A 25462-nucleotide genomic window follows, 5' to 3' on the forward strand; every position below is an offset into this window, starting at 1 on the left:
TATATTATATGCTTAATTAAATGTTGCTGTTGTGGGCTAACCATTTGCTCTACAAACATACAATTAATGTTGTATGTTGTTGCTGCTGCGGCTACATTAAATACTTTGCGCTCTTTTACAAACAATGAATCGAACAAAATATACAAAAAATACGATGCACATGAGAACACTTCTCTTCTAACCGAACAAAGTATACAGAATACCAATTATTGATTATTATTGATGACATTCTCTATTTATCATTTCTTTTATAATTTTTGCTTTGTTTTGTTTTTATTGAATAATTACGATCCAAGTAGGCTTTATAAATTCAGTTGCTTAACATAATAAAACATATACAAAAAAAAAAAATGTTACGGCGCGCACTTTGATAATGATTTTAAATGCAGGTAAACACAAATAATATAGCATAATATGTATATAAGTGTATATATCATATATTTATATATGTATGCATATAAATAATAATATAATTGTGTGTGTGTGTTGTGTGTGCATGCATGTGCACAACAGCAGCAATGTGTGAATTTTGTGGGGCATATGGATAGATGCAGCTGCAAGCTGCAGTATTTGCTAACCAGTCCTCCTACAACAAGTCCTTTCTTTCAGCAGCCACACGGGCCACACTCATTTCGAATAATAATCATTTTCATTCACACTCAAATCTTTCTTCGCTTCACGTTTAAATGTTCAACATTGCACAAGTTTTTTGTTTGCTTTCATCAGTTATATATATGTACATGTATATATAAATGTAATTCTTTAAAGCATTACTTATTTCCATCATTTACTTTTTGCTACTTTAAAATGTTAAATGTTGCTCTTGTTGTTGGGCTCGTATTGATTTTTTGTCTCCTCTTTCTTTTTTTTTTTAGTTTTTTTTTTCAAATATTTGTAATATTAAACTTAATAGATTGTTAGAATTGTTGTTGTTGTTGTTGTTTTTGGAAGTTCGACAAACGCTGTGATTGTTGTCAATTATCGTTGTGGTTTTGCTATTTAATAAGGGCGGCTCCCTCACATGGCGACATTAAATGTCCTGCAATAGACCAGGATAAATATATATAATGAAATCTGTTCCGATTTAGATGGCTAGCTCAACTAACTCACCTGTTCACCATTTGAGGCATGATGCTGCTGCAGCTTGGATATGAGCTGCTCCTTTTGGCTAACAATGCCGCGCCAGTGCTCATCCTGTTCCCGTGCACGCTGCTCCAAATCCACCAGCGTGTTGCTCTGCATATATATAGATATATAAATATTGTATATGCTATATAGTCGTAAATAGATCGTTTGGCTTACCGTCTTTGTGACCAGCTGCGTGAGCTCATCGTTGCGCTTGCGCAGCTTTAGGTTCTGTGTGTGCAGCTCCTGCTGCTCGACAGCACTACCGGAGGAGGAGGAGAAGGATTTGCTATTCGAATTACTATTATTGCTACTAATATTGTTGTGGGTGCTGCTGCTGCTGCTGGTGCTGTTGTGATCGCTGCTGCTGCTGCTGCTGTTGTTGTTTGATTGTGTGGACTTATTACTACTGCTAATCGCTGCTGCCGGCTGCTGCTGTTGCTGCTGCTTGATGTGTGTGAGAAGCACCTGCTCCAGCCACTCATCGAACGAGGCATTCAGTGCTGTGGCCGCATGCGCCTTAACCGCATCCGGATACAGCCGCTGGTACAGCTCCCTGATGCGCTGCTGTTCCGCCTTTATCGAGCCGGTGGTAGCAGCGGCTCTCAGCTCGCCACCACCATTGGCAGCGGCGGTTGCCTTTTGTTGCTGCTGTTGCTGTTGCAACTGTTGCTGCTGTTCCTGCAATTGATTGTGTTGTTGCTGTAAATTACAAAAAAAAAAAAAAAGATGTTTAGAATTAAGGTTTTGCAATACAATTTACAAGCGAATTATGAATTGGCAGTTACAGAGACGAGTAGTTATAGTGAAAGATAAACAAGTTAGTTAGTGGAGAGTGCTCGACTGGTAGATACCCTAATGCCTGCTGTTGAATATATAGATAGACATTCTTCAATATGCAAATTCCAAATGAAATTATTAGTTGATTAAAAATATGTCAGGAAAAAGCTCTGCTTTCAAATCGAAAAAGTTTCGTTCACCAAATTGCTAAATATATTTCTTTGGGTCTGCTGAATGAAATAGATAAGTTTCTCGCATCGACGGTCTTTATAAGTATACTTTTTCGCAATGATTAAGATAATTTCCTCTCACAATTGAATTTTTCCATTTCAATGCGCTTTCCCCTTTCATGGGATTTTATGGTGGTTTGCGGATAGCCGCCTTTAAATTACATCAAATTTATTACAGTTGAGCTGCTCACAAAATCGACACGCATAAAATGTGGGGATTTCAACTTTCGCAGTTTCGAAAAAAATAAAGAAAAATAATAATAAAAGCGACCTTTTTTACAACACTATTTTTTTTATGTAGTTTTTCACTAACGATAACTTTTTTCGATCTGAAAACACGGTTTCAGAATTTGATGAATTTTGCTTGATTTGCGTTTGTTTTGCCAAAACTTTCATGCCAAATTTAAAGTCAACATCGTCTTATGCTAATATCTATCTATAATTTATGACTTGGAAGCTGCTTTCTGCCGTCTGATACATATTTTGGCACAACTTCAATAGACAGTAAATAATACTACTACTGTCGTCAGCAACGACAACAAAACAAGTGTGCAAACACAATTTGGAGGCAGCTGCACAAATATCTGTGTTGCGGGCGAGTGGAGTGTTAATAATAATGCATAATAATAATGATAATAATTTGTTTTGGGTTCCATGCACTTACGCCTAAGGAGGTGGTTTGTGCTGTATTTGTTTTCGTCTTTGCTGTTCTTGTTGTGGTTCTGGTTGCTTCGGCATTTTGCAACGCTTCAATCAACTTCCAGTTTTTCATACGCACATCCTGACGAAACAACACAGAGACATACACGTGGCAATTAGTAACGAAAGATGGAAGCAAGCACTTAACGAGAGCGCAACAGAAAAGGATAGCAGATAGGATAATAAAAGCGGACAACTATGACAACTACAGCTAGCAGGGGGAGTGGAGGGATTATTACTAATTACTAATAACAGCTAATGTTTAGTTACGTTATTCTTTTCGCGCTGCTCGTGCAACTCGAGCTGCAACTGTTGCTCCTTGTGCTGCAGCTGCTCGGCGCGCTGTTGCGCCTCCTCCAGCTGGGTGTGGAGGGCGCTTGTCTGTTGCCGTTGCGTAGCCTGGGCATCGTTGAGGGTGCGCAGCTTGGCCTGCAGGGCGATCAGTGTCTCGGACTGGGCCTGGGCCTGCTCCGATTGCAGGGCGGAGACCTGCACAGCATGACTGTTCGCCTTGCTGAGCTGCTTGTTGAGGCTGACATTGCTCGCCTCCAGCGAGACGGTCTGTTGGCGCAACTCCTGCAGCTCGGTGTTGCGGACGCGTGCCAATTCCGACTGTGAGTGCGTCAGATCGGCACCGGCCGATTCGAGTGCATTGTTCAGATTGCGCAGCTCCACTTTCAGTTCGGAGTTTTCCGTTTCGAGCTGCTTGCGCTGCTCCAGCTCGAATACGCTGTTATTGAGACGCGCCTCGAGCTCGTCACGCTGCTGCTCCAGCGTCATAATCTGCTGGGCCTGCTGCTGGATGAGTTCGGTTTCGGCATGCGCCTCGGCGTTCACAAAGCTGGTCATGTCCGCGATGATCTTCTCCTTGTGGGCGAGATCCTGTTGCAGGCGTTGCAGCTGTGGCAGCATGTCCACACGCAACTGCTTCTCGCACATCAATTTGGCCTGGAACTGTTGGCGTTCCAGTGCCAGTTTTTCGTTCGCACTGGCCAGCTCCTGGTTGAGTGCGGTCAGCTCCTGATCTTTGCCGAGCAGCTTCTCATTGTACGCCTGGCTGCGACTGTGGATCTGGGCGCGTTCCGTATTGATCTCCTGGCGCAATTCACGCAACTTGGCCTGAATGCCGCTCGATGCCTCTTGCTCCTCGGCGAGCAGTTTCTCCTTTTCCTCCAGCTGACGCTTCAGCTTCTGGCAAATGTCATCGGACCACTCGCCATGATTGGCGGGCATATCCTGCTGCTTGTTCAGCAGATAATCAATGAGTATTTGGATCTCGGAACGATTCAGTTCGGCACGTGCAAACACATTCATCAGCGCCGAGACACCAATGGTCTGATGCTCGGCGAGCTTATCCAGCGCCTGCACCAGATCCTTGGCGGTCAACATTGTGTCCTTCTGCCTTTTATTTCCGGGTTGCTGTTGTTGCTGCTGCTTGGCCTGCTTGTGCTGCACTTGCTTGGGAGAGCCGCCACTTGTCTGATGCTGCTGTTGCTTGGGGGCTGCTGCCTGCTTGGGCACATGCGGCACCTCGACGGCCTGCTCCAGGGCGGCGCTGATCAGCGTTGGCTTCTCCTTTTTGGCTGGGCCACCATTTCGCTTTTGTGCCTGCTGCTGCTGCTGCTGCTTGCTGTTGTTGTTATGCTCCTGCTTCTTCAGCTCGACCACATCCTTGGGCACACGCACCTCAAAGTTGTTCAGCACGGGCGTCTCATCGACAGGAGTCTGCCGCACAGCGATCACATCGTTCTTGTTCACCAGTATGCCCACCACAGGTGCTGACTTGGCTCCGCCGGCTCCATTGCGTTTATCCTTTTTGTTTTTCTTGCCACTGATATTGTTATTATTGTTGTTGTTATTGTTGTTGCTGGGATGATTCTCCTTCTCGGCATTGCTGGGTCGTCGCTGCTGCTGCTGCTGATGATGATGATGGTCGTTCATGACCTCTGGATCTGGTTCGAATTCGACATGCTGCTTGGACAAGCCGGGCTGCGATGATTCCTCCTCCAGTTGGACAGAGCCCTGCTCCTCGGAATGGCCGCCATCGGAGAAATCATCCTGATCCTCCTGGCTGGCATTGTCCTTCTGCTGTTCGCGCTGACGCTGCTTCTTCTCGCGCTTCAGCTCCTTCTTTTTGGGCTTGCGCTGCGATGCCGGATTGGAGCCAGCACTCTTATTCTGCGCATACAAATTGGCGCTCATGGCCCTCTTCTCGGCGACAACCTCCTCGAAGGTCTTGCGCCTGAAGATCTTGTTGATGAACAGAAACGAGAGCAGCGATGCCCCAAACACACAACCAATGACAATCAGAATGTGAAAATCCATATTTGCATAGTTTGTGTCGCCAGCCGTCGATGATATTAGTTATTTGCCGTTTGCTGCCTGATTCACTCTTGGAGATTACTGTAACAGTAAAATGCAAAAGAAAGAAATGTTAGCAGAACTTAATTAATAGCAGCCAACTAAATGCCAAGTATTCAAATCAGACTGCTCAAAATACGATATTTGATTACGTCCTTCGCTAATCGCTAACATTTTTCATTTCAAATTTCAATTTGTCGCATAAAATAATAATCTCAACTTGAGCATTTTAATATTCTGTGATTTATTTATTATTTATGGTGGCAGCCAGAAAATCGCCAAGTACATAAATATGTTGATTTGTTTTTGTTTGCCGCTTAAGTAGCGGAACAAAATTATAATTTGATTGTAGCTGTTTCACAGTGAGCTGTCAATATAACGAACGTTGTTCTTGGTGCACAGATTAAATTGCGCTTTATCTTTCCTACAATTCGAATATTCTTCCAAGGAATAGAAACAAAAAAAAAAAAAAAGAAAAGAAACATCAAACAAAATGAGTTTTTGCTAGTATTGTGTGTGGTGTCAAAAGTTCTTCTTCCTCGAAAAGTGATTATAAATTATTTAGTGCTCGTTTTGTTGTTGTTATTTCTTTTTTTTTTTTATTTGCCGCACATTATCAGCACTTGGAGTGGTAGAGGATCGGTATTACCGATGATGTGGGACTTGGCAATTGGGGAACGTCGAAAACGTTGACGTTGCTCCACAAATTGTATACTAAACATAGTGATAGATCAGAGAGATCAACGGCAACATAACAAAATCGAAGCAATTATTAGCGTCATTCACTTGAACATTTCATCTATGCATGTATGTGTTATATATATATGTATTTATGTATATATATATATGACAGCTGCATCTACAGCAAGTCCACTTAATTGTAGAAAAATAAGAAGAAATTAAAGTCAATAATAAATTTTTTTTTTTTTTTTCAAAAGAAATCAATTTTTTTCAGCGTCCAAACACTTTCTTGACACACTGTATACGCATATAAATCTATGTGTGTACGTGCTTATCAGTTAGCCGGCCGGTGAATGGTACAACAAAAAATACATTCGTATGCAATTGTTATCGTTAATATTGTTGGTCGTGCTGTAAATAATAGTTGACTTATTTATATCATGTTGTTTATTATGCTCATGTTCTGTGTTTATCAGACAAAAGCTGTAAGCAAAAGTCGCACTTTAAACCGTATGTAAGCAACTTAAACACACCCACCCACACACACACACACATGCACACATACAGCTGTGGAATATTTGAGGCTAGGATCGATGACAGACTTTTTCTCGCCTGGCCCAAAAGCTTAATTTCACGAAAATGAGTAAGCAAATAGCAACTTGTTTTTTCTTTTTTGGTTGAACTCTAAGCGGATGCCATCAGCAAAAGCTGCCCACACAAACATCTAAAACCAAAAAAAACCCCCAAAGAAAGACTTGCAAATGTAACAGGAAATTCACATACATACATACACACTCACATAATATATATACGCGCATCACTTGCTGACGCACACGTATGCAAAATATTGGAATAGCACTCACTAAACTAAAGCAGTAGCAGAAATGTGGGATCGCTTCTTTTTTTTTCGTTTTTCGTTTTTTTTTCACCGAGCACTCGAAGCGCCTCTTGTGCAGAGTGCTAAATGGACACAACACGAATGAACCGCGAATGACACAAGGTGGCGGTGAGCAGCGACGACGATGATAATGACGAAGCACCGACGCTAAAGCTCAGCTCTGCTAGTGCGCTCTCTGCTTGCTTTCCCTCTCACTCTCTTTCTCTCTTTTGCGCTATCTCGCTCACACTAACGGCTGGCGCATGTATACATACAGTTAGAACTTGAAATTTCAAGTGTGTTCACTCCATAAGCTCTGCTTGCTGCTGCCCGCTTCTTAGCTGAGCTGCTGAAGAATTCACAAATTGCGAATTCAATTCAAGGTTGTTGCTCTCGCTTAGCCAGCAAGCAAGCAAGCAAACCAACAAGCAAAAGCACAAACACCAACTGGCTGCTGGAATCAGCGTCATGTTTTCTGCTTGTCTTACTCTGAGTATCAGACTTTTAATACATTTTACGACGTTACTTATACATTTTAATAGCACATCTATAAGTGTGTATATATCTTATACTTTATTGTTATTTATCAAATACACATATGTATTTATTTTATTTACTTGCCTATGTGAAATGTAAATATGTACATATTTTTTTGACTCTACTGTTTATTCATCTTTGAAAAACAATTTCTTTTTACTTTCTTTCTCTATATATATCTCTTTTCGTCTCTCTCTCTCTCTCTCTCTTTCTCTCCGGATTTTGTGAAGCGTTCAAATATCAGACTGTATCAATATTGTGTTATTTGCGCACAATAAATTCAAGATAATTTGGATGACTGTGCTACAGAAATGTTACTAATTTGCCAAACTTATTTTGATAGAGTTGTCAACTGCGCTTTTCTTCCAATCAATTATATATAAATGGTACCCTTCTTTAAAGCTTGGAGAGTTTTGGATTTTAATCAATCAGAAAGCTGATATCAGTGTGAATGATTAGATTGGCAAAGTAGATACTTTCAATTCAATTGAAAGTTACTTTAAACTTTATTTTCCCCTTTCCCAAGGGTGGCAACACTACTAACTCTGACCACAACTATGACGTCGGCAGAGCTGTTTTAATGTTTAATGCTTATTTATTAAACATTTAACAGGGCTGTGCTAAATATAGATGCCAGTCAAAGAGATTTTGTTGGCTATCGGTAATTAATTTTTTTTTCACTTCAAAGATGCCAACAAAGGCAGCATTTCTTTGAGCGTCGTCCAGCGGCCGTGAAGAAGAAACTACAAATAAAAGCCGGTAAAGGTCATCAACCGGAAGAGCGCCGCTGCGGAATGTGCTCAACTGTTCACTCACATTCACACACAGGTACAACATGTAATCATGCACATATGTGTGTATGTTCGTATGAGTGTGTGTGTGTGTGTGTCTGTGTGACTCGGCTCCGACGTCTATAAAAATGATTATCGGCAAAAGCATAAAATAAAACTGCAACAAGTACAAACTTATACACACATAAATAATTGCATTGGTATGTATGTGTGTGTTTGTTCATGGCTGAGTCGTTTGCTAAATTTACTGCTGGCCTGGTTACAAGCTGCGCCGACTGCAAATTTGGCCCAATTTTGCTGTTGCTCAATTAGATGGAAGGAAAAGCAGCTGCGCCGCTGCCTATATGGAATTTTTCTTTTTTTTTCACTCACACGGCCAATTGCTTCAGCGGTGTAACGGTGTGCAAGTGCCTCTCTCTCACTCTCTCTCCCTCTCTCGCACACTCCCAACTTTGTTATTTACATTTATTGACACACGCTCATCATTCATTCAATGTTTTCTTTTTCTTTTTTGTTGTCTTTGTTTGTGCTGTTATTCATAAATGCAATTTTGCTTTTTCTATTTTTGTTAGTCAGAGGCCTCCTCAACGGCCAAGTGTTAATTTTAGAAAGTTCTCTGTGTTATTTATTTAATTATGTTTATGCAACATGCAATGTTTCCGAGTGCGCTCACCAAAAAAAAGAAAAAAGAGCGTGAATGTTGCGTGGGAGCCTCAAGTTCGCAGTTGTTTGATGCTACTTTGTTTTTATTTTTATATTTTGCTCCTAGCTAATAGTAAAAGTCAACTTAGGAACTAGTTCAAGGTTCAAGGGAACGACTCATCGCATTTTACAATGAGTCAGTAGTCAATGGTCGATGATGATGTCTAATTAATGATTATTGATTATTATTATCAATCGTATTTATTGAGAAAAATGTGAATGACAAACTAGGCACATTCATTATACATCATCCTATACATATACATATACTCTTCCATATATATATATATACATATATACACATATATGTGAGTGCTTATACATGAACATACAAACAAAATGCATTCTTTTGCTTATATGTGATAAGCGCTCAAACTGACAGAGAGCGAGAGCGGGAGAGAGTGCTTGTCTCTGAGTGTAATTGAAAGGAGGAAGCAGAGGGATAATGGGGGGCGTGAATCTGCTGTACGGCTGCCGCCAGCAGCAGCAATGTGTAAATGTCAAAAGACAAGTCCAATACAAATGCGGACACACACACACACATACATATATATATATATATATACATACACATACACAAGTGCAACAAATAGGGGCCAGCACATCAATTATGTTTTTTTTGTTTGATAAAATCGCAACAAAGGCAGCGCTAAATGGCAGACGGAAAACAAGTCAGGCAGCCATCAGGGGGCAAAGGGTGTCACTCAGACAGCGCCACAAATTCTTGGCAAATCAAAAAATTTAAAGAAAAAAAAAATGAAAAGAAAAGAATATTAAATTCATTTTGTCAGCTGCTGCCCCATTCGGCTTTTGACTATCAGTTTGCACTCTAATGACATTAGCGCATTGAGTGAAAGAATATAAAAAAAATAAGAAGAAGCATATTCAACGTGGCTTATTAAGCGTCTTAATTGGCGAGACTTTGAGAAAACGAATCATTTGAAATGTATGTGAAGCGCACACACACATGCAAATACACTTGCGCGCGTATGTGTGTGTGTATGCATGAATATGCCTGCCTGCCAAGTGACCTAAACCCGATTTTGAGTGTGCGGCTGTTTGTCTTCGTCTTTCGTCTTCTTTCGTCTGATAGATGTGGAGCATATACGACGACCACCAATACACACACAAACTCTCACTTATACACACACACAGACACAAACGCATAGAAAACGAAGACATGGTTTGTTGCGAAGGCGTGGGCGGGGGCGGACACTGTCAGCCGAGATCCGTGCAAAAGGGCGACGTACGTAAAGCTCAAGACAAAAGGGCGTCGCTGCTGTTGTCGCTACACAACAACAAATGCCCTGCACAATACACAAACATACGCACACGTTCCGTGGACCTGCTTTTACTTTATGCAATTACCGTTGCTGTTTTTTTCCTTTTTCCACACTTCCAACTTCTTGCAACGTCAACAAATTTTACAACTTTTTCACATTGAAATCACAGCGCAGTATTTCTGCCTTAAACTACACACACACGCACATACACAGAGTACATGCATGCAGTTTTTGCTGTTGGTTCCATCCGCCATTTGCAAGCTAGTGTTGTATACGTGTGTGTGTGTGCTTGCTTGCAAGTGTGCGTAGCGTTGTCGCGTCGGCAACTTTTTTTTTTCATTTTCGGCATCAATTTTCACCTGCATTTTCCTATACTTTTACTTAATGCTACCTTTTAAAACTTAGCCAAGTCCAATGAGCATTGAAACTTACAATTTTTTGAGCCGGAGTTAATGTTAACGATCAACTTGAAACATTTAAATTAAAGATTTTCCTCCACTCGTGTTTGTATTATTGCTTTACGTTTGTTTCACTGCAAAGTGTGGCGGTCGGCATTGCATGGTCGATAGAATGTGGAAGTTTGGCGATAGATCGTGAGTGCGACTCTAAATAATAAAGGACCACGGATTTCAAAGTGGATAATATTTTTTCCGACACAGGGTGCCCGCAAATTCCAGGAGCAAGTTTTTATTATTTAACGGTAATTGATGGCCCCTAAGTTGCCATTGCATTACCGAAACACGAATTTATCCAGAAAGCATATGTTAAGGTGCACAGATAATTGCTGCCTATGTTAATGTTGTTGCAGACAAATGGTGTCTCAGTGTTTGTTTGAATTATTTTGATTAGCTAGGATCATTATTCATAAACTATAGATTACTAAAATTTAAATAATTAATTAATGCGCTGATACGAGCCGCTTTAATCAATTTTCACCAACAATGAACGAACTAAATGAACCTGGACGTGTATGAACTAAATTCGTTCATTTAGTTCAGATAGACGTTTGATTCAAGACTATGATAGAACTGTTAAAATAAAAACAAGCACAGAAAGAAAATCAAACTCAAAGAAAGTCTGGAAAACTCGAAAATATAGCCGATTGAGGGAACAAAATGATTAGTAAAATATCTGCGTGGTATCGGGACAATGTGTCCGAGTCCGCCGACTGCATCGCATGTCGCCTAATAAGCGGCTTTGGCATGATCGGCATTGGAGCCTATCTGCTCTCGCAAGCCAAACGCCGTCGCTCGCCCGTCGAACACTACGCAATGAAGAGCATTGCTACAGGTACACAATAAAATTGAAAAATAACAAGTATTCAACAACAACAATTAGACACTTTCTCCTCCAAAATAGTGGCTGGTTTCCTGGGCGCCGCCCGCTTGGCAGATGCAAATTTCCTGAAGGCAACCGCCGAGTCCGAAAAGCAGCCGAAAAAAATTACAGGAGAACATCCGTTCTTTAAGCGCTGATGTCATTTAATTATAGTATATTCGTGAATTTAGTTTGTTCATTACAATTACAATTATAGTTGTGCAACGATGCGTCTCTCGTCCATTAGCGTCCCACCTTGCCCAGCTTGGTGTCAGTCTTCGGGTTGGCCGTCAGCGATTGCACGGCGACAATGGTTTCATTGATATGCGTCTGCAGCTGGCGCAGACTTTGGATTTGCAGCAGTCGCAAGATGCGCATCGGATAATCCAATGCCGGATCGTTGGCCGCGACCACATCATTGCCCTTGTCAAAGGGGAAAGGTGTGCCGGTGATCGCCTTGCGATTCATTGATGCCGGCCCAATTCGCTCGTGGACAATGCGCGTTATAGCCTGCAGTTGCAGCAAGTGATTGGGATGATGGGGCACTTGCAGCTTTGTGGCCAGCGTGCGCACGCCCGCAATGAAATCTTTGTCATGGACTGTTTACAAAAAAAAAAACAATTAGTTGCAATAAGTAAATGCGAACTTTACTTAAAAATCCCTTAAGCAACTCACCATTTATCTTACCATCAAATATGGTTTGCACTTTCTCCTGCGACTGAGCGCCGTTGTTCTTTGGCTGGCCTTCAGTCACCCCATTGATCGATTCATATTGGGAGGGATTATCGAGAAATTCGAGACGCATTGCGTTGCCCACCAACCAGGTCAGCTGCTCCAGCTGTGTTTCGAATGGTGGCATGCTCAGGTCAGTGCAGTATTGCTTGTAGCCCTCTTCCCACGCCGGCATGTCCTCCAAATTACGCATTGTGTCCCGGCCCTCAATGGGATATAAACGTATCGTTTGATCCTCCAGCCAAAGAACTGTGCTTGCAAATTCCTTGCGGTCTGTGTGTGCAGCGGATTTAGTTGATAATTACTTTCAACAATTATTTCAATACGTACTGCTGAATGCTATATTGTTGGGCGTTGGATGACCCAAGGCTTCGAGCTTAAGCTTTAGCATTATATTTATTATATCTCTTTTAATAGATAAGTTCACAGATTAACACAAAATATTCTGACAGCAATCGGAAAGCTTGCAATTTCTTAACCGAGTGACCATTTAATTTTTTTTTTCGTAAGATATATGGTCACTCTGACAAGCAGCTGTATCGGTTTCAAAAATAATTTCAACAGTGGACTCAATACTTATTGATGAATGACACATTGTCAGGCATTGGATGACCCAAGGCCGAGCTTAAGCGTTAGCATTATATTTATTATATAGCTTTTGACAGATTAACCGAATATATGTTCTGGGAGCAATAAGACCGGTTACAAATTATTAAACAAGTGGCCATTTAATTTTTTATATAAAACATATGGTCTTTCTGTCAAGCAGCTGAGCTGTTATCGATAACACATTTGTTTGAAGAGCGAATTGAATTTGTTTTTGAGCTACTAAGTTTGTTTAATGGTGCAATGAATTTCGATGCTAACGATCCAGAGTTGGCATTTATAAGTGATCAGGTGCAGCTATGCATGCTGCCTGCCTTAAAGAAAGATCTGGATAGTGTGCAGTTGCTGCCGTCGCACTTTGAAACCTATCATTCCTTACTCCAACAAGAGCTGCCCAAGTTGTATGATCTTCTACAGAGGAACAAGGATATCATTTCGAATGATGTCCCAAACCACCAGGTTTGCTTGAGTGCTATCAGTTATTTTGATATTGTTGTACTATATTTTGTTCTTGCAGTTGCGGGCACAGCTTATTTTGCTATTGTGCGAATTGATCGCATCGCCAACGATTTACAGCCTGATTGGCGAAGCTGCTCTTCTGTTGCGAAATGCCGATGAATACCTCGGGAATTTGTTGTCCATCTGCCACAATGCTGAGGAATCGCATATATTTTGTTATTATGAGCAAAAGTTGCACAAGGATTGTTGGAAGCGTCAGCTTGGCGCAGTTCATGGTTTTGCCAGTTATTTACAGGTGATTATAATAATATAATTATATTCATTGAACTGTATAAAAATCGTTATTATACTATTTACAGAAGCGTTATGCAAACGATGTCAAAATGTCCACAAAAATGATCACATTCAGTGTAGCTGTGGGTCTAAATGTGCGTGAATGCTTTCAATCGGAGTACAAGCAGCTTGGCGCTCGAATCTTTTCACACATGTTACAAAATAGCGTGAGATATATTAGATGTATGTTAGTATCCGTTGAATCCGTTGCTTATAACTTGATTCACAGCATCCGGCTGATATCCAGCAGCTGAATATACAAGGCGTTATCTATGACAATGTGTTTAGGGATGCGCACAGCTTGCACCCGGTGGACACAACTTTCGAGAATTGGAATTGCCTTTGTCACTGCTTAGATCATTTCACGGAGCTGGATGGTTTTATGGTAGCTATTACATATATCTGTACATATTGTGATTTCCTTGCTAATCGATGCTTGTACAGTGGAATCAGTGCGATGAGATGCTCGAACGTCTTACACTAAATGTCTCCCTCTCGTCCGATGTTAAAATGTCAATTTGTCTGCTGAATTTCATAACGAATCTGGGCTATTACTTCACCCTAAATAAGGAGGAAATCCGATTAGCATTGTCCGCCGATTTCACACAACCGAATCAAATCACTGCCTGCTTAGACGTCTGCTCCTCGCTCAATGTCTGCACCAATTATCGATGGGCCAAACACATTCTGCAAATGCTTCAGTTGGAATCCGAGAAACTGTTGCAAAATGCCGACTCCTGTGCCCAATTGTTGGTCGCAATGCAACGTTGCTTTTTAGTGTGCATTCTTCCGATTCCGCTTCAGGTTTTGCATGTGCATCTACCTGAATTTTATGCCAAGTTTGTGGCTGTCCTCATGGAGTGTCTTGTCGTGCACAAGAAGGCTCACCCAATCCTCATGGTTAGTTCTGCTTGCATTAATTTACTTGTATATATATTGTTAAGTTTACTTGTTTTCTTTAGCTTACGCAGCAGTTTATTCAAATATTTATTTATCAACTGAAAGATTTCACGCCTGGACATCAAACCACAAGTGATCTGGAGGAATATGACACAGCGCTAAAGAGTTTATATGATCAAATTGCCAAATAAAGAGCAGAACTATATTTCCACGTTATAAATATTTATTTATTGAGTAGATATTTTTTCAATTTATTTTTAACAGAGCTAGGCATATAAAATTACAAAATACATTTAATTTAGGAATTATTTTATTATTATTCAAAGAAAAGTGCACTAAAATAAATAATTAATTAATCTTGAAAAAAACCTTTTAAGAGTATAATTTTTGAGGTTTAATTTTTCACACATATCTGAAATTAACCTTACGATTAACTTATTTATTTAATATTATAATTAGCATATTTATGTAAAGTCTGCTGGTACTGGGATGATAAAGGTTTAATATTTAAAAATTTGTATTTGGTTAGCTGATTTTGACTTTATTTTAGAATCGATTAATATTCAAAATTCAACTAATATAAAGCTAAGTGCAGAAAAATGTTCCATTTGCATAAAGCTTATACAGTAAATGTTCATTTGATATTAATTTAAACAAATTCCGAAAAAAAACATCAAATCATCAAAGTGTTTTCAAAATTTTATTATTCATTCCACAATTCACAGATTGCAGCGACTAAAATAAGCAATTAAAACTAAGATGATCATTTTATGTTGCGCAGTGTGACCAGTTAGCGAAAGGCCAAAAGGGTCGTAAAATGAACTAGTTCGGCGAACATAGGTGCTCCTAATAGCACTGCAGTTAAAAACAGCTGATTCAAATTTATATTTATTGCGACTCGCACGTGTTTAAAAAGACTCGCTTTTGTTTATAGTGCATTTCATTGAAACATTGTATTGCAATAATGGCACTGCTAAGCGCTAAGCGGGCCAAGAAGATGCCGCCAACGGACAAGCAGACGGATAGTTCCGATGACCACCAAAGCAATGATGCGAGCGACAACGAAGGAGGCAACTCCGGCTGGGCCAACTCCATGCTGAAGGTGCTCCAAACAACGAAGCCAACGACACAAAATAAGACAATGCTCTCGCGGGCTAAAAAACTCAACAGCACCAGCAGCAAATCCAAACAGAAGGACTATGACTTTGAGATTACTGGCAGTGACGTAAAAAAGCCCAAAGAGGAGCAAGAACAGGAGGAGGAGAAGGATGTTAAGCCCGAGGCAGGCTCTGCGCTCGATGCACAATTGACGCGACAACAGCGCAAGAATGTGCCGCTGCAGTTGCGTGTGAAGCCCAGTTACCGGGACATGGAGCGCGAGCGTAATCTACGCAAGGTTGCCACACGCGGCACGGTGCAGTTCTTCAATGCGGTGCGCATCCAACAAAAGGATCTGCAGAAGCAGCTGAATGACGCTGGACCGCTAGACAGTCGCCAGGATGCGGTGCTCAACAACATTGATAAGCGAAAATTTTTGGATGTGCTGATGAGCGGCAAACGTGCCAAATCCTCAGCGATAGACAATCGCGTCAAGAAGGAGGAGTCCGAAACGGACTCCGACTCTGACGAGGACGACGAGGATGGGCCCAGCGACGATGAGCAGCCAGCTCATGCTGCCAATAAAAAGAAAAAGTCCGAATGGAATGTGCTGCGCGAAGATTTCATGACCAACAAGAAGATCAAGCACTGGGACGAAGAGGATGAGGATGAGGAGCAGGCACAGCAGCAAGAGGAGCAGCAGCAAGGCAGTAGCGAAGACAGCGACGATGATTAGCATTTAAGTTATTGTAGTTTTTAATAAAATTCATAGTCCTCTCAAGAGTTAGTCGATCATTTCCGCACGGGATGTCATCAAAATGCCAACGATCAATCCAAACAGTCCAATGGCCGATCCAAAGATCTCCACAATCAGTATCTTGACAAAGAGTGCCGAGTTCGCTGCATCCGATAGCGCCACCCCCGATCCAACCAGACCCACGCAAATGCCGCAGCTCAGATTGACCAGGCCAACGGATAGGCCCGCACCAAAGGTGGCGAATCCCGTAAACATGTTCTGGTTCATCTTTTCACGGCTGTGGATCACCGTACGCAATTCATACTTTTGCAGACTGCCCGAGAACACAATCGAGCTGATTAGGCCATAGATGGCCACCGCCTCACAAAACAAAACCGAGATCAGATTCTTGGTTCGGATGCGTGGCGATCGGACTCCGCCTCCGACCACACTGGTCCCCGTCGCATAGATGCCCATCGCTGATCCGACAACCGAGAGCGATACGCAGAGGCCAACGCCGAGACCGGCCCACATCTGCGGACTGCTCGAGTGCAGGAACCAGCTGAGACCGGCCCGTTCTCCCTGCCCATTCATCAAATCGCCCAAAATCAACGCGGTGATGGCAAAAATAAATACGCCAAGGAATCCAATAAAAATAAAAAATACTCCCATTTTTTTTTTTTAGGTATTCTACGAGTTCCCTTCGACTAAAAAACGAAAATAATGTTGCTCGATATAACATTAAAGCTAGCAACAATTTTTTAAAAATTATAAGCTCGTTGAATTTAACGCCAGCGACTGCGACGTCACAAATTTCAAAAATCAAACAAATTTTTCTGTACAAATATATTTTAGATATCATTTTGGTTCATAATTATCAAATATGAACAATTTGATTTGAAATACTTCATGTAATATTCGTTCAGTTTCCGTTGAACGTCAGCGAGTGACGTCAAAAATTCATATTTGGCTTGCAAAACTAGTTTGCAAAAAACTTACGCTACATTATTGTTTCTGTTAAACTTTTGTGTTTCTATATATTATTGGAATTGTGTCTAACGATTGGACTTGGCCACACGCTCCAGTTCATCCTTCTTCTTGATGGCATACGAATTGGATGAACCCTTGGCTGCATTAATCATCTCATCCGCCAGACACTCGGCGATTGTTTTTATATTGCGAAATGCAGCCTCGCGCGCCCCAGTGCAAATTAGCCAAATCGCCTGCACAGGAAACAAGATTCGATAGGTATTATCGACCAATTGAGTAAATTGAGTGTGCGAAAATGCAGTTTGTATTGTATTTGAATACTTGCCTGGTTGACGCGACGCAACGGGGAAACATCAACAGCCTGGCGACGCACTGTGCCAGCTCGCCCGATGCGTGTGGAATCCTCACGTGGTCCCGCATTCACAATGGCATTCACCGTCACCTGCAACGGATTCTCGGAGGTGAGCAAATGGATGATTTCGAAGGCGTGCTTGACGATGCGACAGGCGAGCAGTTTCTTGCCATTGCTGCGTCCCTTCATCATTAGGCCGCAGGTCAAACGCTCCACGATGGGGCATTGCGCCTTGCGGAAACGTTTCGCGGCATAGCGTCCGGCCGAATGCGGCAAAAAGCGTGCGAACTTCTCCTTGACGGCAATGTAGTCTTGGAGTGAGATGTCACTGATAGTTATATCATCGCAGCTCCAGCGACCAAAGATCTTAATCTCGGGAAACTCGTTGCCGGCCGCTGCTGTCGCCTCGTTTAAAGCAGCCGCATCCTCCTCCCAAACGGCATCTTCGACTTGATGCTGATTTTCTTGCTCAGCCGGCAACGGCGGCTGCTGCGACGGATCTGCTTCATTTTGTGTCTCAGCGAAGTCAGTCATATTTCCCAATATTTGCTGCTGCTTAAATTATCTATTAAAATCTGTGGAAGTTGTCGTATTTTTTAAAGTTACTATTGTTTTGCAGCGGAATGCAGAAAATGCAACTGCTTCGTCGGAGAGCAAATGATAAAAGAGACTCGTTGAGCTTTCAGTGTGACTGTTTTGGATAATTAGTTTTGCCACATTGCAAATTGTGGCAACTCTGCAATTGTTGATTTTAAATAAAATAAAAAATATGCATACATTTTTAAAATTGCAATTACTGCCCCTCTGTCCGTTTGTGTTAAACAATTGGCATTTAGTTACAGATATATATGTATGTGTTTAATTTAAAGTTTGATCGCTTTATAATTTTCAAAGTGCTGTTATGATTATTTATAATGTCTTTAGTAACCGATAAAACATAAATATATTTATATGTGTGGGAGCATACATTGGGGGAATTTATATATATATATATTATAGAAGTTGGGCGCGTGCAACTGATTAGAGTTGGTGACGATTTGGGGATTTGTTAACAAAACACATTTATTTAATATGGAATATTCTCTATAATAATAGTAATAATAATAATATGGTTTGTGTAGTTTCTATTACTTCTGAATTAGCCGTAGCATAAAATATACAGTTTTTTATATAGTTATTATTTGTATTTGTAGTTAATATAATACATTTTTCTCTTTAGAATACAAGTGCCAAAAAATGAACAAATAATATAAACAACTACATACCTATCATAAATTATAGCATTATATTATGATAAACACACACACTTGTCTCTCGTACACAAATACGAATTAAACTGATTTAACTAGAATAGAAGAAATCGAATGCAATTTTTACACGGCGCACATTAAACGCACAATTGTTGGATTGATGCTGAGAATTGGCGCAATGTGCGCAGCGTAAAAATTCGATAATTAACTTTTCTTTTTAACTTAATAAGTAACTAAAGTCCCATGTCGTCGTGAAGGTTTCTCCTCCTATCTCACTATCTGTAACTGCGCATAACGAATCTTAATTTCCAAAAAAAAGAAAAACTCCAATGGAGGAACACAGATGTTGTTGTGCTTTAGTTGTCGGAATGACTTGATGACTGATTGTTGTTGTTGTTTTTGGATGGGGTGGCGCGTGACACAAATGCTGCAAAGAATTTTATTTAATTTTTATATATATAAATATATATGTATATATCTTAATTAGAGATTAACACTCACTCATTGCAGCGTCCGCTTATTCCTTGTCACCCATCTTTGCCTTCGAAGTCATGTAAATGCCCACGATCAGACCAAAGAGACCGATGGCCGAACCGAAAATCTCCACAATCAGAATTTTGACGAAGAGCGCAGCGTTCGCGGCATCTGAGAGTGCTGCGCCGGAACCAACGATGCCGACGGCAATGCCGCAGAACAAGTTCACGAGGCCGACGGCAAGACCAGCACCAAAAATCAGATAGCCCGAAAACCAGTTCTGGTTCATGATGCCGCTGGATTCGAGCGCCGATTCCATTTGGAACTGCTCCAGCTGGCCGGAGAGCACAATGGCCGTGATCAGGCCATAGATGGCGACAGCCTCACAGAAAATGACCGAAATCAGATTCTTGGTCTTGATGCGGGGCGCCTTAACGCCGCCACCCACAATACTGGTGCCCGTCGTATGAATGCCAAGGGCAGCGCCCACAACCGATAGCGACACAGACAATCCGATGCCCAGGCATGCCCACATGTACGGGCTCGAGGAGGCGAGGAACCAGCCAACGCTCACGCGTTCTCCTTTGCCAGTCATAACAAAGTAGAGGATTAGGATGGTAGCAGCGGCGAGGAAGAGCCATAGAAATGTTTGCGTTACGACTGTGCGTATTTGGGGCGCCATCTTGCACGGTTTGGTTTTCTTTGTCTGGCTGGTCTCTCTATTCGTTGAAAAGGGCACTCTATAATTGGTTTAATTTGCAATTGTTTCAAGTGCTATTTACCAAATTTTGCAGGCGTAATTGTATTTTTCTTGGCCGACAGGTGACTGCTTCGTGCGAAAAAAAGAATCCACAATCACATGACGTACATTTTCTCTATCATAGCGTATCGAGTAAATCACGTTATTCGATATATGTTCGATAGCGCAGCCAAATGTCAAATGACGAGTACGTTTAGTCGGCTAACGAATCGACCTCAAGCTGCTTGCTACACAACTATGCAAGTTGCCAAAAGTCGCCAGCAGATGGCGATTTAATGCGGCGCGCGCACATTTCAAATTGCAATTGCAATAAAAGTGAATAGCGTTGAGGATATTATTAAATTGATGACACACATAAAATATAAATATATAAATTACATCAAAATATTTGTTGTCATTTCGTTTTGCCTATTTGTACACACAAATAAGTTATTATGCTGCGGCCGACATTTACAGTTCATTAAATTGGCCAAGTCAGTCGCAGTCTCAGTTTAAGTCTCAGTCACAGCAGGAGCAGCACGTTTAACAGCAACATAATCTAAAGTCGCATCACCATTAAATATTTACACTACATTATAATTTTTGGTTCTCTTAAGGCGCGTGCCCGGCAAACACAAAAGTCCCGTTATGGCCCGGCCCGAACCGTCTTGTTGTTTTGGCCACGACAAATGTGGTTGTTATTGTTGCTGTTGTTGCTGTTGTTGTTGTTGTTGTTGTCCTGTTGTCAACGACAAGCGACAGCCGCAACATTCAATTAAACGAAATGTGTTGTTTGTTGTCCCACGAAATGGCCGACAGAGATAGAGCGATAGAGAGGTAGAGAGAGAGAGAGAGAGAGAGAGAGAGAGGGAGACAGAGATATGCATACATCTTGATAATAAATGTAAAGTTTTTCACTTGAAAAATCCTGCATATAAAAGAGTGAAATAAAATAAAAGCCAAAAACACCTATACACGGAGAGAAAAAACCCATGCACTTTAAATATAAAGTAACCTTTTTTTGAAATCCAGTGTCAAATGTTATTTCCTGAATACTATTTTTAGAATGAAATTAAGAGCGCAGAACAAGAATGAACGCACTCAATCGAATATATATTCTTGCTCGAATATTTTCACATTACATGACTTATTTTTCTTTGTTATTTTCCGTGTACAGGGGCAGAGTAAGGAACAGCCAAAAAATGTGCTGTGAGCTTGGGTCATCGCCGTGTGTCTCAAGTCAAATATCACAAGAAAAATCCATTAACCTCTGTCTTTTCCTCTTCACTTACTTTTGCGTGCTCTTTATCTCTTGGGTAGAGACACGCTCCTGGTTTAATATGCCAGCAGCTAGGAATACATTTCACTCGACTAAGGGGGCGGGGCGGGGCGGGGGAGGCGTTAAGAACGTGATTACAATTAAAGTCGAACTTTCACAAATTTAAATCAAGCTAAATGCAATCAAATTTGTAACTCTCATGTCGATGACAGTTACAACAATAATAATCGTTATTTATTATGACAATTATTTATTTTCATTTATTTATTATTTTATTAAATTTTGTTTAATCTCATTTAGCCTTTTTCTCCCTTTGGTTTTGTAATTTCGCAATATTCTCGATGGTAACAACCAAGCTCTCTAACATGTTTTCCATTTGAATGGAACGTTCGGTAAAGCTATTGATGAAAACAATTAAAAAATAAAAAATTCCGAAAAGTTGCAGGGACAACCACATACGCAGCCAGGTCCTCGCGAAGTGTTATTATTGGTTGTCGCCCGAGTGTCGACTCCTTTGCAACCTCCTCGGCCACTGGAGTATCCCTCTCTATCCGTCTCGTCGCAGATGTCTTAATCTCATCAGATCGGAGGGGGCGACTGCGCCAAATTCTAAAGTAATCCTTAATGCCCTGCTTAAGCATTTTCAATATTAAAGTATCGTGAACAACCGTATTGGCCTTCACATCTAAATAGGTGCTCAGATAAATTGCCACAAATAAATTCTGTCAAATAAATTTCATCATCAAATAAATGTCATTCAATATTTACAATGTTAACTGACAATTAAATTGTTATTATTATTTGCACTTACCAGTGAGATGCCAAAGATGACAACAACAAGGCTGACAAAGTAAATGGGTCCCAGTACAGGTTGAATCTGGTACATCGGTCCATAGTCAACATCAGCCATTAAAATGCGCAATATCGTCATCACCGTTGAGAACTCCGATTTAAAGAGATCCAGCTGATCCCCAAATAGTATTGTGCCCCACAGGGCAAAGGCATAAACAATGCAAATGAATATAAAACAGAAGCCGAGAACGTTTCTTAACGACTTCACATGACAGCAATTGAGAAAGAAAAGAAACGTGAATCATTAAAATCAGTTGTAAACTGGAAGCCGATTAAACCGGAACCGATTGAAATTGATTCCGAAAAAAACCGTTTCGGAACTAAATTATAATTGGGAGATCCCATTAGGTTTATGTTTGAGTATGTGCCTTTGTTCGAGCAGTTATACGAGAACCTATATTCCAAATTTGAAGTCAGTCTGTGGGATCCCCTTGTTCATAACATTCGGAGAAATCCTGATTGAGTCGAAATATAGCTAAATATAACCGGAGGTTTGTCCAGACCTCAGTTAACTTGCTGACACCTTAACTGCCTTATATATCTACAAAAAAAATCAACCAATCTATGGCATCAGAGTATACCACAGTCAGTTATCATCGACTAGACTTATTTTTTCAATACTATTATTAGAGGGATATTTCTAATAGTTTTATATAAGTTTTGCTTTTTTTTTTAGATTTTTTCATAGTGCTTAAAAATAAAGAAAATTCAGAAACGAAAAGAAGAAGCAATTTTGTTTTTAAATTTAATTAATTAAACACGAAAAGAAAAGAATAATGTTTTTTTATCTTAATCTTAGATCTTCATTTGAGGTTGAATTTCAAAGTTTAAGAAAAGAATAAAGCATATATTTATATGAAAGCGACCACAACTTACCAGTTGAATCGTGCTCGAGAGTCGCCGCAGCGATCTGTGAAAGGACATGAACCGGATGAACTTGAGCCACACCGAAAATGTGAGAATGCCCATGGAAATGGAGTAGAATCGCCAGCCAAGCATCAGGCGATCCAAGTTGATATATACCTCCCGATCGGCGTTGTAAGCATCATAGATTGCATTCACCTCGAGGGTGTGCCAAATATTATAGCTCAAAACCACGTACGATGACTAAACGAATGCCTAATGCCAAATTATTGAATTATCGATATTTGACATACGCACGAGCAAAAAAACACGATCGGTATAATTATAGGCATCTCTGATGTACGCTTTTGGGCCGATCGCACAGATTTCGTAGATCTCAGTGTACGTGTAGTAAATGACAATCAAATAGAAGACAATGCCGATAAGGATGCGAAAAACGTCCATGGATAGAAAGCATTTCAAGGGTATGCATCGAATGTCCGCTGTGGGCACAACGAGGCCCGTTGGCATTATTTCGAATATCAATCTAGACTCGAGTTGAGCAAGAATTATAGTATTATCGAGAGAGAGGGATAGTGAATCGATACAGACTTGACAATCTGAAACATCTGGTTGGCATCGTAGAATGTGCTGAATTCAAGTACAACAAGCCGAGTGGCACGATCAACCCAGTAAGTGTCATGAAGTAGCTGAAGCAAATCCAAATTTCTATCATAGTTAAAAAAGAATGTTTTTGAAAAACCGCCGCCGCCGTAAATATAAAAATCAGTCCAAATAGAATTGGCATCGTCCTTGTAATCGTTGCTGATACAAATAAGGCGAATTTAAGGATTCAAATTCGATTCAAATCAATACGAATGCATACCCCTGATGGTAGCCTTTATATTCGTTGTAGGAGGTGTATTCGCCATAACATGGCCATTTCTTTACATCTTCCGAGGATATCTCATGATGGCACTCATCCCTCGGATTGATGCGTATTTGCCGAAGTCTCGGTGCGCCAACCATTAGGCCCAAATTCAATACATATGGGCTTGTGGCATCATTTAGATCATCCTCGTGTATAATTTGTAGGAAATTGTATGTGAAATAAACAAACATCATTTCGGTGTTTCGTATATCGTCAAAGAGGAATGCATCATAGTGGATTTCTCTCTTATATGGCACATCCTTAACGAACGTCTGCTCCGCTTGCATATTACTAAAATAAACGTATTGCGAATGCATCGATTCGGAGACTTGGGAACAACATTGAATTGAGTAACGAGCCTTGCTGACAATCAACTCAGGATCACTTACCAATGTGGGTGCAGATGAAGAGCAAAACAAGAATTAAGAATTGAGTTATTATCCTTCGAACTTTCGCCTCGCTGATATGGTTGTAGGACACCTTCGTAGACAATTGATGCGGCATTATTGAAGCTGTTCTTTCAACATCGATAAAGCACACAAATTATTATTATTATTTTCTTTTGCTCGACAACTTGTCAATCAATCTTTGATACCATAAACTCAAAGCACACTTTTATCGAATGTTTGGCTCATTCGATAAATAAGTTAATATTGTATAAAATAAAAATCAGCCTTAATTTTAGAAGACTGTCATACTTTTGGCTCCAAAGAAAACTCAGCTTGTTATTTTGAGAATATATTTCAAATTAAAAAAAAGAAGCTTTAATTTTCCTGTTTTATTATGTGCTTAGAACTTTAACATTAACTCTTTTGTTATTTATATTATTATTAAGCATTTGTATTTTAATATTTCACATATACAAACAGTTTAGTTAGTTATAAATGCATTAAACTTAAATTGAAAAAATCCTACGATTTTAAGGCGATTCAATAAATTAAATTTCATTATTATTTTCTGAATTTAAAAAATCAATTTGCATATCTTTTTCTTTAGAAATATTTTCTATTTAGAAATACGAAGTATATTTCTGGAAAATGTAAAAAAAAAACATTTAATTTTAAGACAATTTTTGTATATTTAAATTCTTTCTAAAAAAAAAAAACACTGAGTTCCAGTGCGATTTTGTTTTTCTGAGTGTAACCACATAGTGGCATTCAAGTTGCAACATACTGTTGTTCTTGTTGCATTAAGAAAAGAAGAAGAAGAAGCAATAGTTAAAGAATATTGGGACTCCGCTCTGTCTGAACGAAGGAGTTCATCTTAAAAGCGAAGTGGAATTCTTTGTGGTTACTTCTTATCTAAAGCTACCTGGGCTATTTATTACAGTGAATATGTCAAGTTGAAGGGCGCTGCCTGGAGGCATGCAACGCTCACTGAGCCAGCAAAATGTGTTGCATATGCAGAGGCGCACCCATTGTTGTTAAATACCCCGGTCAGCCCCGGCAAGAGCAGCAGCCACTTGGGGCAGCAGAAACAACTAGGGATTTCTATAGACAGGATGC

The 25462-nt window shown here is 40.4% G+C and overlaps 10 protein-coding genes across 18 annotated transcripts; 3 read left to right on the forward strand and 7 right to left on the reverse strand.

Moving 5' to 3' along the window:
- Positions 1-646: 646 nt before the first annotated feature.
- Positions 647-10619, reverse strand: LOC6563947 (putative uncharacterized protein DDB_G0271606). Of its 6 annotated transcripts, none has more exons than XM_001990685.2 (6): positions 10499-10604; positions 3105-5237; positions 2800-2916; positions 1303-1827; positions 1111-1236; positions 647-1039 (listed from the first exon to the last, which is right to left on the reverse strand). In XM_001990685.2, the coding sequence occupies exons 2-6, from the start codon at positions 5157-5159 to the stop codon at positions 1031-1033; spliced, it is 2832 nt and encodes a 943-aa protein (XP_001990721.1). In that variant the 5' UTR covers positions 5160-5237; positions 10499-10604; the 3' UTR covers positions 647-1030. The 6 variants fall into 6 exon arrangements, with proteins under 6 accessions (XP_001990721.1, XP_032593624.1, XP_032593623.1 ...); XM_032737733.1 differs by lacking the exon at positions 10499-10604 and adding an exon at positions 10152-10201; XM_032737732.1 differs by lacking the exon at positions 10499-10604 and adding an exon at positions 6740-6815.
- Positions 10620-11090: 471 nt separating this feature from the next.
- LOC6563946 lies at positions 11091-11613 on the forward strand. Of its 2 annotated transcripts, none has more exons than XM_001990684.2 (2): positions 11091-11356; positions 11426-11613. In XM_001990684.2, exons 1-2 carry the CDS (start codon positions 11182-11184, stop codon positions 11539-11541), a joined length of 291 nt encoding a protein of 96 aa, XP_001990720.1. In that variant the 5' UTR covers positions 11091-11181; the 3' UTR covers positions 11542-11613. The 2 variants fall into 2 exon arrangements, with proteins under 2 accessions (XP_001990720.1, XP_032593629.1); XM_032737738.2 differs by having other exon boundaries at positions 11104-11356; positions 11405-11613.
- On the reverse strand, positions 11523-12600 carry LOC6563945 (RNA transcription, translation and transport factor protein). Of its 2 annotated transcripts, none has more exons than XM_001990683.3 (3): positions 12446-12600; positions 12059-12388; positions 11523-11982 (listed from the first exon to the last, which is right to left on the reverse strand). In XM_001990683.3, the coding sequence occupies exons 1-3, from the start codon at positions 12504-12506 to the stop codon at positions 11627-11629; spliced, it is 747 nt and encodes a 248-aa protein (XP_001990719.1). In that variant the 5' UTR covers positions 12507-12600; the 3' UTR covers positions 11523-11626. The 2 variants fall into 2 exon arrangements, with proteins under 2 accessions (XP_001990719.1, XP_032593628.1); XM_032737737.2 differs by having other exon boundaries at positions 12071-12388; positions 12446-12544.
- Positions 12601-12896: 296 nt separating this feature from the next.
- Positions 12897-14624, forward strand: LOC6563944. Its single transcript, XM_001990682.2, has 6 exons — positions 12897-13180; positions 13239-13475; positions 13540-13680; positions 13743-13898; positions 13958-14413; positions 14476-14624. Exons 1-6 carry the CDS (start codon positions 12965-12967, stop codon positions 14602-14604), a joined length of 1335 nt encoding a protein of 444 aa, XP_001990718.1. The 5' UTR covers positions 12897-12964; the 3' UTR covers positions 14605-14624.
- A 630-nt stretch (positions 14625-15254) lies between these two features.
- Positions 15255-16292, forward strand: LOC6563943 (RRP15-like protein). Its single transcript, XM_001990681.2, has one exon. It carries the CDS (start codon positions 15378-15380, stop codon positions 16245-16247), a length of 870 nt encoding a protein of 289 aa, XP_001990717.1. The 5' UTR covers positions 15255-15377; the 3' UTR covers positions 16248-16292.
- LOC6563942 (V-type proton ATPase 21 kDa proteolipid subunit) lies at positions 16252-17028 on the reverse strand. The gene has a single exon (XM_001990680.2). The coding sequence runs from the start codon at positions 16917-16919 to the stop codon at positions 16296-16298; it is 624 nt and encodes a 207-aa protein (XP_001990716.1). The 5' UTR covers positions 16920-17028; the 3' UTR covers positions 16252-16295.
- A 50-nt stretch (positions 17029-17078) lies between these two features.
- On the reverse strand, positions 17079-18261 carry LOC6563941 (40S ribosomal protein S5). 2 transcript variants are annotated; one of them, XM_032737224.2, is made up of 3 exons: positions 18196-18261; positions 17563-18141; positions 17079-17470 (listed from the first exon to the last, which is right to left on the reverse strand). In XM_032737224.2, exons 2-3 carry the CDS (start codon positions 18121-18123, stop codon positions 17303-17305), a joined length of 729 nt encoding a protein of 242 aa, XP_032593115.1. In that variant the 5' UTR covers positions 18124-18141; positions 18196-18261; the 3' UTR covers positions 17079-17302. The 2 variants fall into 2 exon arrangements, with proteins under 2 accessions (XP_032593115.1, XP_001990715.1); XM_001990679.3 differs by having other exon boundaries at positions 17563-18253.
- Positions 18262-18551: 290 nt separating this feature from the next.
- Positions 18552-20221, reverse strand: LOC6563058 (V-type proton ATPase 21 kDa proteolipid subunit). Its single transcript, XM_001990678.2, has 3 exons — positions 20096-20221; positions 19341-20032; positions 18552-19266 (listed from the first exon to the last, which is right to left on the reverse strand). The coding sequence occupies exon 2, from the start codon at positions 19993-19995 to the stop codon at positions 19357-19359; it is 639 nt and encodes a 212-aa protein (XP_001990714.1). The 5' UTR covers positions 19996-20032; positions 20096-20221; the 3' UTR covers positions 18552-19266; positions 19341-19356.
- Positions 20222-21621: 1400 nt separating this feature from the next.
- On the reverse strand, positions 21622-23187 carry LOC6563057 (polycystic kidney disease 2-like 2 protein). Its single transcript, XM_032737396.2, has 4 exons — positions 23060-23187; positions 22143-22385; positions 21791-22053; positions 21622-21729 (listed from the first exon to the last, which is right to left on the reverse strand). Exons 1-4 carry the CDS (start codon positions 23180-23182, stop codon positions 21624-21626), a joined length of 735 nt encoding a protein of 244 aa, XP_032593287.1. The 5' UTR covers positions 23183-23187; the 3' UTR covers positions 21622-21623.
- Positions 23188-23293: 106 nt separating this feature from the next.
- Positions 23294-24471, reverse strand: LOC116805444 (polycystin-2-like). The gene is made up of 4 exons (XM_032737395.1): positions 24347-24471; positions 23913-24285; positions 23639-23851; positions 23294-23573 (listed from the first exon to the last, which is right to left on the reverse strand). Exons 1-4 carry the CDS (start codon positions 24459-24461, stop codon positions 23303-23305), a joined length of 972 nt encoding a protein of 323 aa, XP_032593286.1. The 5' UTR covers positions 24462-24471; the 3' UTR covers positions 23294-23302.
- Positions 24472-25462: the final 991 nt, after the last annotated feature.

The sequence above is a fragment of the Drosophila grimshawi genome, unplaced genomic scaffold (genome assembly GCF_018153295.1).
Source record: "Drosophila grimshawi isolate 15287-2541.00 unplaced genomic scaffold, ASM1815329v1 contig_311, whole genome shotgun sequence".
Classification (NCBI taxonomy): Eukaryota; Metazoa; Arthropoda; class Insecta; order Diptera; family Drosophilidae; genus Drosophila; species Drosophila grimshawi.

Coding starts and splice junctions, on each gene's coding strand:
- LOC6563947 (XM_001990685.2), bottom strand. CDS start 5,159: ATGGATTTTCACATTCTGATTGTCATTGGTTGTGTGTTTGGGGCATCG. Junction 2,917..3,104: donor AGCAGCGCGAAAAGAATAAC/GTAACTAAACAT, acceptor TTGTTTCGTCAG/GATGTGCGTATGAAAAACTG. Junction 1,828..2,799: donor CACAAACCACCTCCTTAGGC/GTAAGTGCATGG, acceptor TGTAATTTACAG/CAACAACACAATCAATTGCA.
- LOC6563946 (XM_032737738.2), top strand. CDS start 11,182: ATGATTAGTAAAATATCTGCGTGGTATCGGGACAATGTGTCCGAGTCC. Junction 11,357..11,404: donor AATGAAGAGCATTGCTACAG/GTACACAATAAA, acceptor AACAACAATTAG/ACACTTTCTCCTCCAAAATA.
- LOC6563945 (XM_001990683.3), bottom strand. CDS start 12,506: ATGCTAAAGCTTAAGCTCGAAGCCTTGGGTCATCCAACGCCCAACAAT. Junction 12,389..12,445: donor CAACAATATAGCATTCAGCA/GTACGTATTGAA, acceptor CTGCACACACAG/ACCGCAAGGAATTTGCAAGC. Junction 11,983..12,058: donor ATTTGATGGTAAGATAAATG/GTGAGTTGCTTA, acceptor TTTTGTAAACAG/TCCATGACAAAGATTTCATT.
- LOC6563944 (XM_001990682.2), top strand. CDS start 12,965: ATGAATTTCGATGCTAACGATCCAGAGTTGGCATTTATAAGTGATCAG. Junction 13,476..13,539: donor GTTTTGCCAGTTATTTACAG/GTGATTATAATA, acceptor TACTATTTACAG/AAGCGTTATGCAAACGATGT. Junction 13,899..13,957: donor CGGAGCTGGATGGTTTTATG/GTAGCTATTACA, acceptor ATGCTTGTACAG/TGGAATCAGTGCGATGAGAT.
- LOC6563943 (XM_001990681.2), top strand. CDS start 15,378: ATGGCACTGCTAAGCGCTAAGCGGGCCAAGAAGATGCCGCCAACGGAC.
- LOC6563942 (XM_001990680.2), bottom strand. CDS start 16,919: ATGGGAGTATTTTTTATTTTTATTGGATTCCTTGGCGTATTTATTTTT.
- LOC6563941 (XM_032737224.2), bottom strand. CDS start 18,123: ATGACTGACTTCGCTGAGACACAAAATGAAGCAGATCCGTCGCAGCAG. Junction 17,471..17,562: donor CGTTGCGTCGCGTCAACCAG/GCAAGTATTCAA, acceptor TTTCCTGTGCAG/GCGATTTGGCTAATTTGCAC.
- LOC6563058 (XM_001990678.2), bottom strand. CDS start 19,995: ATGGCGCCCCAAATACGCACAGTCGTAACGCAAACATTTCTATGGCTC.
- LOC6563057 (XM_032737396.2), bottom strand. CDS start 23,182: ATGCTTGGCTGGCGATTCTACTCCATTTCCATGGGCATTCTCACATTT. Junction 22,054..22,142: donor TCATCTTTGGCATCTCACTG/GTAAGTGCAAAT, acceptor TTTATTTGACAG/AATTTATTTGTGGCAATTTA. Junction 21,730..21,790: donor CTTCGCGAGGACCTGGCTGC/GTATGTGGTTGT, acceptor TTTCATCAATAG/CTTTACCGAACGTTCCATTC.
- LOC116805444 (XM_032737395.1), bottom strand. CDS start 24,461: ATGCCGCATCAATTGTCTACGAAGGTGTCCTACAACCATATCAGCGAG. Junction 23,852..23,912: donor TATAAAGGCTACCATCAGGG/GTATGCATTCGT, acceptor TATTTGTATCAG/CAACGATTACAAGGACGATG. Junction 23,574..23,638: donor CAGATGTTTCAGATTGTCAA/GTCTGTATCGAT, acceptor ACTCGAGTCTAG/ATTGATATTCGAAATAATGC.